The sequence below is a fragment of the Trichechus manatus genome, unplaced genomic scaffold, assembly GCF_000243295.1.
Source record: "Trichechus manatus latirostris isolate Lorelei unplaced genomic scaffold, TriManLat1.0 scaffold00090, whole genome shotgun sequence".
Taxonomy (NCBI): domain Eukaryota; kingdom Metazoa; phylum Chordata; class Mammalia; order Sirenia; family Trichechidae; genus Trichechus; species Trichechus manatus.
In genome coordinates, this window is record NW_004444026.1 from 9,149,662 (window position 1) to 9,160,139 (window position 10,478).

Genomic DNA, 10,478 nt, shown 5'->3' on the forward strand with positions numbered 1-10,478 from the left:
TCAAGGGAGAGGGACTGGGAAGAACTGGGGCTGCTGCGTTTTATTTAAATCCCTGATAAGGATCAGGAAGCAGGTAACAACCCAATGACACATTAATTAGCTTTGCAGGTGATACTGGAACAGGAAGGTGTTACATCCACCCATCTCAGTGAGAGAGATAGGACAAAAGGACCTGGGAAGGAGTCAGGAACCAGGCTAGGAAATGACAACAATGAGCATCAGCTGTAGCCAAGAAGGGGAAGGACTAGTGTCCTCTTTAGGTGGGTTGTGGTGTGGGGTGGAGAGGACCCATTTTTCAGAATATAGATATCCAGTGGATTGCAGGAGTTGGGAGTGGTGGCGAGGACTGCAAAGTCCTCAGGCTGTTTTTGAATTGGCATACCAATCCCTGATGGAGACAGAGCCCTTCTTGCAACTGTGTTTGGAGGATGGGGAACGGGGACAAAGATAAGGGACAAGGAAAATAAATAACATGTATGGAACATCACAGTGAGCCAAGCACCATGCTAGGTGTCTTACATACGTTACCTCATTTGAAATCCACAACAGCAATATGATAACACAGGAGGAAACTAAGGTTCAGAGAGACTAAGAAACTGGTCTACAGTCACATTGCAAGAAAGTGGCAGAATTGAGATTCAGAGGTAATGATTACACAGCAGGTTAAGGGCCATTGAGGGAAAAGCCAGAGTAGCTGCTGGGTTATCAAACTGCCTCTTAATTTTCAGGACAGACCTGAGTAAGTAACAAGTGCCCTCAAAAAGGCTTTCCCTAGTACGCTGGGGCTGCATGGGTGCCAAAAGTTTTCTGTCTTCCTGCTCAGATTACCTGATATTCCTAAGCAGTGGGGACAAGGGAACAAGAAGGGATGGAAGACCTTTAGGCATCCAGACAACCTACAGGGGCCAAATGCCTAGGAGTAGAAAGTTCCAGAGGTCTTGCAGCCTGTAGCTGAGAAGAAGCCAAAGGGTTTGGAGGCCCTGTTTTGTTCTGGTCACTGATCTCTCTCCCTTGGGTGGGAGCAAGGTACTAATGGGTTCTGGGAGGGTGGCCACCCTTGGGGTGAGCCATCCCAGAGAATACAGATCCACAGACAAGGGCAAATTCCCCTGAGGAGGGTTTGATGTGTTCCCAGCCTCAGGGGCATCAGACATCTCTTTTCCTCAAAGGAGGTGAAAGGTGGAAGCATTCCTGAGATTATAACTAGGAACTCTGTTGGCAACCCAAAAGGGAACTCAAGTCTATTGTTGCAAGAAAAGAGGAGCTGTTTCTGATTGGGTCATGATGCCACTTTGAGAGACCCAGGGCAAATATGGCTGCAGGCCCTGGTTAGCCTTTTGGGGTGAACCAGCCTGAAGGACCAGTGATTATGCTTCATGCAAAATGAGTAGGGCCCAGAGAACAGCATTGGAGCAGTGATAGGATTGGAGGGTTGTGGAACCCTACAGATCCTCAGGAATGGGGTAAAGGGGAGACTGCAGGATGCCAGAGGCCCAGGGAAAACACCTTCTTTATCCAGTGACTTTGGGATCTAAGTGAACCAGAGACACCTTGAGAGCAAATACTGAGGGTGGGGAGGGTCTTACTGGAGGCAAGGCCAGGAAGCAGATTCCAAATCTGTTGCTGTGGAGTCGATTCCGACCCATAGCAACCCTATAAGACAGAGTAGAATTGCCCCATACGATTTATGGAAGCAGACTGCCACATCTTTTTTCCTCGGAGTGGCTGGTTGGTTTGAACCACCGACCTCTCGGTTAGCAGCCAAGCTCTTAACCACTGCACCAGCAGGGCTCCTTAGGAAGCAGATTAGGCAATATTAAAGAAACTAGGTCTAACTTTGACTCAGCCTAGAAATTATAAATTTTGTTGAGTAGTCAACACAATCTAGAACCTTATACTGATTCTTTTTTGTGTCTTGGTAGCCATATGCTATTTGCATTAGTTGTTTAGTGAAATTACTCATAAACATTTCTTCTAGTCATCTGCATGTTTGCCATAGGGGAATAAATAGTGTTTCCACACCTGGGTCAGTGAGCAGAGGAACACTGTGCCCCTGGTGGTCAGGAGGGGTGGTGGCAGGAATTCCAAAGCAGAGAAGAACCAGCAATGATGAGGTTGGGGAATGAGGATCCAGGCAGAGTCAGGGCCTGGTCCTTTCCTGCCTGAGCATGGAAAAAAGACCATTTGCATGCAGAGTCTTTACTGAAAATTGGGGAAAGCCTCATCACACTACCCACAACCCTGATCCACACTTATTATTGCATGTTGTTGCTAGGTGCCATAGAGTCGATTCCAACTCATGGCCACCCCATGTGACAGAGAAGAACTTCCCCACAGTGTTTCCTAGGCTATAATCTTTATGGCAGCAGATCACCAGGTCTTTCTCCTGCAGAGTCACTGGGTAGGTTTGAACTACCGACCTTTTGGTTAGTAATCAAGTGCTTAACCATTGTCCCACCAAGGCTCCTTTATTCTTGCATAGGGCTGTGGAAATGATCAATTGTTGAAAATATTAGAGATGAGCATGTGGGAACCTCCAAGCAAAATTCGTGGTGAAGCTTCAAGGTTTATAGAGCTAGGATGCTGGGAGAAGCTGTGACTTTAAGTGGGGCAGCCCCGGGGGCCAGGCTTGCTCCTGGCCTCTGTGGATGACTGACTGGTGAGTGATTGTGTCCTCAACGCTGTCCCAGCAACTGGTCTGACTGTTCTTTCCCCTTCTGGAGACCTCTTCCCTTTCCACACAATGACTGGGTTTTCTGAAAGCAACCACTTGGAATCAGGTATGGATTTACCTAATAAGCAAGGTACACATGGGCTTACTTGTGCTTACTTACTAACCTGTAGTACACAATATCAGCTGTTTGTCACCACACCTTTGATCCATGTGAAATTGTGCACTACTATACCTTTAGTGTACCACTCTCAGTTTGGGGGTGGTGGTGGTGGTGGTGGTGGTGGGGTATGTGTGTGTGTGTGTGTGTGTGTGTGTGTGTGTATGTTAGGCATCCTTTCATTCATGCCCCAAACACCTCAGGGGTTGCTTGAAAGGAGGTATGCCTCTATGTCTTCCACGTATTTATGCCTAATTCTGCTTCAGGATCTCTTCCTTCCACAGCATCCATTGATTCCTTCTCGTGATAGCCCCATCCAGGCCTTTCTTCCACCAGTTTTCTATTTCATCAGTAAGTTTCAGGGTTAAGCACCTTCCCCCAATATTTACAAAGCCCAGGCAAGTTGGGTTGCTGGTGTGATGCTATCAGGGACAGTCTTATCTAGCTACAAAGTGTGAATCAGTGATTACACCACACAGGGCTGGTGCCAGCCAGGCAGGTTGCCATATTGCCAAGTAACCCAGTGGTTGAACCAGGTTGAGTTGAGTACTATCCAACAATGGGAAGTGAGTTCATTAATCATGCAGCATAGTACCCTGCTGACTAAAGTGTAACCCTGAAGGCCTGGTTTGATTGGAGAAGGTGTAGGTGGGGCTGGATGCTAACTATGAAGACACCCAGTGATGCTATCTTCCTCTGATAATATTCACTTGAAAAAACACATATAAATCTGGAAGGAAACATCTAGCTTACCAAGAGATGGATTATGTGTTCAATCAGCCACCTTGGATTCCCTTTGTTAAAAACAATACCTTGTGACTATACATAAAACAGTGATTTGGAATTTTAGAAGTGTCATGAAGTAAGGGAAGGGAATTCAAGACGGCAACCAGTGACCTAGACTTGTGTAGTTGTGAAAATTTAAAATTCCATACTACATTCTCTTTACTTATCTCTCATTTCAAAAATATTCTGTTCTAAGGCCACAGCCCACCTCTTCCACCCAAGTCTGGCCTCAACTTCTCGGTAATTACAGCCAACCAGAAATACTACCCATATTTTTTACTGTGATGGGCCTGGATTGGGGCAGCAAAAGCAGTTTTTGAGCAGGGATGCTACACTTCATTTCTGTTGCTTTATGGCTGGCCTGGTCAGTACCTAAGAGAATGAGACAATCTCCACCAGTCACACTATGGTGCAACATTGACATAGCTCAGCATCATGCACCAAGCCCCTGATCTTTGGTGAGGCAGATAATAAGTAACATGCACAGCAGAGAAGCCCAAGTGAGTTTTTTGAAGGCAGGTAGGAAGAAAGGGAGGGAGGGAAGACTAACTTGTCTAAAAGACTGCCCTAGAAGAAGCCTCACAGGGATAAAGGATTCTAAAGACTATGAGGAATAAGGTAAGGGGAGCAGGATAGAGATGTGGGCACAAGGAGGAAGTGGAGGCATGTATTTCTTCTAGAGAAATAGAGAAAACTCTAAGGCTAGCAAATAAACTCAGTTAAGAACATGAAGGTTTTTTGGGGAAGGAAGCTCATAGGGTGGGAGAAGCATTGCTTTTATAGGAGATAGCAGTCATAAGATGGAGGGGTTGATGCTACATAAAACATTCCCCATGTGTTCTCCAAATCCCAAATGTTCTTTCTTCCCTTAAAAGCATCTGATCCCTGGATAGTTTATAAGAGTGATTTTTTTTGGGGGGGTGAGGGGGCAGGACCACCTTTACTAAGCAGCCATAAATAAGCCTGGGGAATCCTGTCTAAGTGGGATTGAAGTTGTAGAACTTTAAAATCTGATTTTTCCCAATTATCTGACCTCAGAATAGCTTTTTATCTCTCCAGTGAGCTTGCCAACCCTGAAGAACCCCTCTCAAGTCTCCACTTGTTTTTGGGCTTCAAAAGCTTTAGCAAGAAAACTACTCAGTATGGCCATAGAGACCCTCCAGGGTCCTGTTCTGGTGCTTTCTATGACCATCAGAGCAATAGTTCATAAACCAAGAGATCCCCTCCCTTCTACCCCCAAATACCCATTGGAAACCAGAGAGAAGGGTTCTAGAAGATTCCAGTTACCAGTCCTGACTCCCATCAGTTTATCTAATCTGTCCACCTAACCTCTGGCGGTTTGAGGCTCCCAAAAGGATGAAGGTGAAACCTATTCTCCTAGAAGCACATTCAACACTCAAAACTGGATTTGTAAACACCAGAACCTGCACAAAATTCTGAGCAACTTCTAATAGCATCAAGTTCCACATTTCTATTTTTGAGAGTTTTCAGAGCAAGAAGGGCAAAATCAGGCATAAGAACCTCTCAAACAAACCAACAGCCAAAAGCAAAACAAGTCAAAAAAACAGGTCAGACAAAAACTTTACGCTAGGACAACAAGAAATAAAATAAGGAGATTTATAGGCCGGCTGATTGTCAGCAAACACAATATATTTACTGTATTAGCATTTGCTCACAGTGCAAATGGTACAACATTACACCATTTCACTATTTCAGTTTTTAAAAATGCTGTTTTCATTAACTATATTATATTGGCATAACAATGTGACAAAGGAGCAAATGAAATGTTGGTGAAGAATTTCACCTTTTCACAATATCAAGCATATTTTTTTAACCTTAGTATAAGGTACTGTAAATCCAAGAAATAAAAACATCCACAAAATATATTACATCTGGTTTGTCTTTTTCTAAGTACTCAACTTTATACAAAAGTCTTTCAAAAAATATCATTCCCCGTAGGTTTTCCTGTTTAAAACCTGATTTTTTTTCTCTCAGTTCACGTAAGTTAGAGTGCATTTTCTTTTGTTGTTTTTTTAAAACATGCAGACATATAAAAAATCTGGATAGCACAACCTTTTGGCAACAAAGTTATTTTTCTCTTAGTTTAGATTAATTGTCTGAGAACAGTCTTATTAAAACAAAGGAAAACTCAGAGCTATCATGCAGTGACATGCATATACCAGAAGGAGCAAGGAAAAAATATTAAAGGATATCTGATTCCTCCTTCCAGCTTTGAAGTGACCAAAATTTTTGTTTTTAATAATCATCACATTATAAAAAGTATTCAGCAAAATACTGTCTCTGCAAAGAAAGGTTTTACCCTTCAGCTGAAAAAATATGGGCCCTCCTGGCAAACTTCATCTCCTTCTCTCTCCTACAAAAATTCCAAGTACCTGGAAATTCACAACCCCCCACTCTTTGATTTTTTTGCTTTCACTAGAGTCCTTTTAGTATTATTTAATCCACCACCAAAAAGGAAAAAAAAACAAAAAAACAAAAACGGTTTTTTTCTTAAAAAAAAAAAAGTGGGAAACGCATAAAGTGACTTTAAAAACAGACATTCTGTAAACTCCAGACCTTTGTTCCTTCTCTCTGGGCAGCTTACTGACCCCAGGAGAAATGACGCTAATAGGGAACAGTACATTCAGTCAAGACTGTGCTGGAAGCTGTGTCAAAGAGCAACCTTCCCTACTACTCCACTTTAAAAGAATCACCCCCGTAAGAAGGGTTGGACAGGACAGCTGGGGAGGAGGGGGTGCCTGAGAAGAGGTGAGGTAGGGCGGGGAGAAGGTGAGACTGGGATATCGAAAAGCAATGCCTCATTCATCAACATAGATTAATGCAAAAATCCCCACATCTCTGAGGAAAATTTGGAGATATATATGTATATGTATATACATACATACACACACACATATACACATAGATATAATCTCATCAGTTAAAATTTTCATTAAAAAATAAATCATCTAAAGCTGTATATGCCTACAAATTCTCTTTATTCCGGTGCACTGCACTGGAGAACCAAGTACCTTAGAGATCTGATTTTGTTGGGAATACATATTATGTGTGTATGTGTCATATATATGCATATATATGACACATATACACACACATACATGCACACCATATGTATATTTAAATTCTGTCTGACAAATGGCAAAAACAGAGCCAACTTTCCCATCAATGGTGGGAAGGAGAAATGGGTACGTTGAGTGAGAGGAAACAAAAAGATGGTGAAATGGGGTGGCTGGTTGAGGCCTGCCTTTCTGGGAAAGATTTAGAAACAGATGGGAGAGGGTTTAAAGCGGAGAACGGAGAAAAGGGTGAAGGTAGAGGGCAAACTCTGAGGAATTATATTTTTTAAAAGGCCGGCTCAGTGATGGCCGCTCCTTCTCCCCGAAGATCAAACTGCCCTGAGGCCTAAGAGAGAAGCACTCGGAAAAGAGAAGGGTTCTGAGGGGCCAACCCAGAAGCCGCGGCAGCAGCGGCACCGCGGTGGCGGCATCCGAGGCATTTCTGTAAGAAACATTATTTCCGAGCAGATGGAAGACCATCCCGTCCAGCCACGTGCAGGCGCCCAGCCTGGGACAGACCCCAGCGGCTTGGGGACCCAATGTGGGGAAGAGTTTGGGGTGGACACAAGCCAGTTCAGCTCAAGAGTCTACGCGAGCGCGCGCGGACACACACATACACACACACACATATACACACACGCGAGCACGCACACACTCGCGCGCAACCCCGCACGCAGACGCGCGTGCGTGCGGCAGGCAGCAAGCTCTGCCTGCGCTTTGGTGCGCTCCTTACCCCCTCCCCTCCTCTGGCCTTCGAGGGGGAACAGAGGGAGACTAGGGGAACTGCGAGGTGCTAGAGTAGGGCGAGGGTTGACCGGACCCGCCCTCAGTTACCCTCAGGTCCTTGGCGCGGCCCAGCGGCCCCTGGATCAAGGCGATCCGAACTGAACAAAGCAGGCTAGACGCCACCTTTCAGCCCCCACGCCTTGGCTAAGGGGGGCAGCGAGGGGAAGGCGCCTCTTGCTCTGGCCCCCGACCGTTGGCCGGTGTGAAAGGGTGGGAACGGGGGGGGGCATCGAAAAGGAGCAAGGGACCGCACGTCCATGGAGAGGCCAAGGTGCGGCCCCTGAGCCTCCGTGGCCGGCTTTCCCGCTGCTGTCAGGCGAGCAGTCGGGAGGCACTGGAGGGAAAAAGTGGGGATCTGGGGGCTCGAGCCTCAGGCGCAGGTGGTGACCACGGGAGCCAGGGACACTGGGGGCGCCGAAGACGCAGAGGGCGCACCTCCCTTCTCTGCCTTTTTCTCCTTTTGCTTGAGGTGGATTTTGGCGTGGCGTTTACGCTCGTCGCTACGCGCAAACTTGCGCCCGCAGAATTCGCAGGCAAAGGGCTTCTCGCCGGTATGCGTGCGGATATGAGTGGTGAGGTGGTCGCTGCGGCTGAAGCTCCGCATGCAGATCCGGCACTGAAAGGGCTTGTGACCCGTGTGGATGCGCAGGTGCCGGGTCAGCTCGTCCGAGCGGCTGAAACGGCGGTCGCAACCCTCCGCTGGGCACGCGTGAGGCCGCTCGTGGAGCGGGGTCTTGCTAGGCCGGTTAGGGTACTTGCGGGGTCGGATGGGTTTGAGCGTGAGCGGCGGCTGGGGCAGGCTGCCGAAACCCGGATGAATCTGCTTGTCTTTGAACGCCTTGATGGTCTCCAAGGGGGTAATAGGGGGCGGGTTGACCCGGATGGGGTCCATGCCCTGGAAGGGCTTGTGCTCCGGAATGGAGCCCATGTCGTTGGGGTGGTGGTACAGGTTGTAGTCAGGAATCATGGGGAAAAGGTTGCTGTCCAAGGCCGGCTTGGCCGATTGGTAATCCTGGGGGGAATAGGCGAGCCCGGGGTTGCCCTGAGGGTCGTGGAAAGACACGGGCTCCGAGTAGAGATCGCTGCAGTTGGAATAGGGGGGCAGCGCCGGATACATGGCCTCCACGTCGCCCTGAGGCGGCTGCACCATGCTGGCCGTAGACGTCTGCGTGCTTAGCGCCCCTGAGGCCGGGGGCACCCCCAAGATGCCAGCGCTCATGAGGCTAATGATGTTGTCCTGGCACCAGTTAGAAGGGGAGTCGAAGGCGAACTTTCCCAAGTAGGTCACGGTCTTATTGCCGGGGGCTGGCTGGAAGGAGCCCGAGTAAGAGAGTTCCGGGTTGGGCTTCTCGTTGGGCAGACCGATGTCCATCACATTCTCTGCGGAGAGCGGGGGGAGAGAGGGGAGGAGTGAGTGAAGCCGAGCCGGCTCGGGGCCGGAGCGCCCAGGTCCTCGCCCAGGTGCAGAGGCTGCGGCGGGGTGGAGTGCGAAGCGCACGGGGTAGGAAGAACGCTGCGCCGGGCGCAAAGCGGGCGGTGCCGCGCTCCCGGGTGCAACCTGGATACAGCAAAATACTACGGATCGGGGTGTGGAGTGGCTGCGGCACACACACCGCCGCACACGCCGCGCACACACGTACCACACACAAACACAAGCACACATGCGCGCGCGCGCGCGCGCTCGCGAGTAGCATTGTTGTTCTTCCCGAGGTGGGGCAGGCAGGTAGCTTCAGCTACAGGTAGTTTCAGACCCGGAGCGCGCCCGGCTCTCTGTCTCTAGCTCACAAAACTCGGCCGCTTTCCCCGGCCCTGGCAGCTCCCGGACGCCGCGCCTTTTCCCGCCCCGCCGAAGCCCCTAAGCGCCCTGCACCCGGGTCGGCGACCCAGAGCGCTCCGACGCTTTGTCTTCCGCGCATAGAGGAGTGCCGCCGGCAAAGGGAGCTCTCCCGCCGCCTCCCCCGGCCCCAGCCTTCTCCCGGCCTGAAGGGGCTTTTGGCTCTCGCTGGAGAGGGAAAGCCTAGACCCAGCTAGGGAGAATGTGGCGCGGCAGAAGACCGGCCGGTGTCTCCAAGGCTGCCGCCTTTCCCAGGATCGTCCCTGCCCACCCCCCGTGACAGCCCTCCCCGCAGGTGGGCCACCTCCCTCTCCCCGCCGTCCCCACACCCCCATGGCTTTGCTGAACGCCCTGGAAAGGCAGCGTCGCAGTACCTCTCCCACCGCGGGGACTCCACGCAGCACATGGCTCCATCCCGGGTGGGAGGCTGAGGGAGTAAGGGGAAGAGCGCGGGTGAAAAAGACGCTGGGCTCCTCCCGGGAGAGGGGGCGACAGCACCACGCCTTGCGCGCGGCCCAGCGATCAGGCCCCCTGCGTGGGGAGGGAGAACCCCTGAGCCACTCGCACCTACCTCCCTCTGGTCGGCGGCTGCCCCCACCCAGGGGAACCGAAGCCTCTACCGTGGCGTCGCCAAGAGAGCCTTCCCGATCCGGGAGGGCGGGAGGAGTGGGTGGGAAAAGCAACTCGCCCCCCGGAAAATTCCCAGCGCGCCCCAGTCTCTCCATGCATCCATCCATCCATCCATCCATCCATCGACCCATCTATCGCTAGCTCGTTTTCTCCTCCTCTTCCCTTCTCTCTCCGCTTCCTTCCTCGCCGCCAGGCCGCCTCCCAGCCGCCCTTACCTGTAGCCATCTGATTGTAATGGGCCACCGAGTCGCTGCTGCCGGAGAAGAGATTGAGCGCGCTGGGGATCTCCTCGGGATACAGATTGTCAGGCAGTTGATTTAGCAAACTGCTCATGGTCACCGGCAGCTTCTCGGCGAGTTTGCCGGTCATAGCACTCCGGAGCTGCCGCCGCCGCCGCCACCGCTGCCGCTTGCTCCTAGCGCAGCTTCCAGGCAAGCGGCATCCGAGAGGCGATCCGTGGTGCAGGGGAAAAGCATGCGAGAGGAAAAGTTCGGAGGGAGGGGGGAAGGAAGAGGGGAAGGCGTGGGCCAGGGG

The 10,478-nt window shown here is 50.4% G+C and overlaps 1 protein-coding gene across 1 annotated transcript; it reads right to left on the reverse strand.

Annotated features, from left to right (window-relative positions):
- Window positions 1-2,983: 2,983 nt before the first annotated feature.
- On the reverse strand, window positions 2,984-10,472 carry EGR3 (early growth response 3). The gene is made up of 2 exons (XM_004382125.2): window positions 10,160-10,472; window positions 2,984-8,860 (listed from the first exon to the last, which is right to left on the reverse strand). The coding sequence occupies exons 1-2, from the start codon at window positions 10,311-10,313 to the stop codon at window positions 7,851-7,853; spliced, it is 1,164 nt and encodes a 387-aa protein (XP_004382182.1). The 5' UTR covers window positions 10,314-10,472; the 3' UTR covers window positions 2,984-7,850.
- Between the last annotated feature and the right edge of the window lie 6 nt (window positions 10,473-10,478).

Coding starts and splice junctions, on each gene's coding strand:
- EGR3 (XM_004382125.2), bottom strand. CDS start 10,313: ATGACCGGCAAACTCGCCGAGAAGCTGCCGGTGACCATGAGCAGTTTG. Junction 8,861..10,159: donor TTACAATCAGATGGCTACAG/GTAAGGGCGGCT, acceptor CGCTCTCCGCAG/AGAATGTGATGGACATCGGT.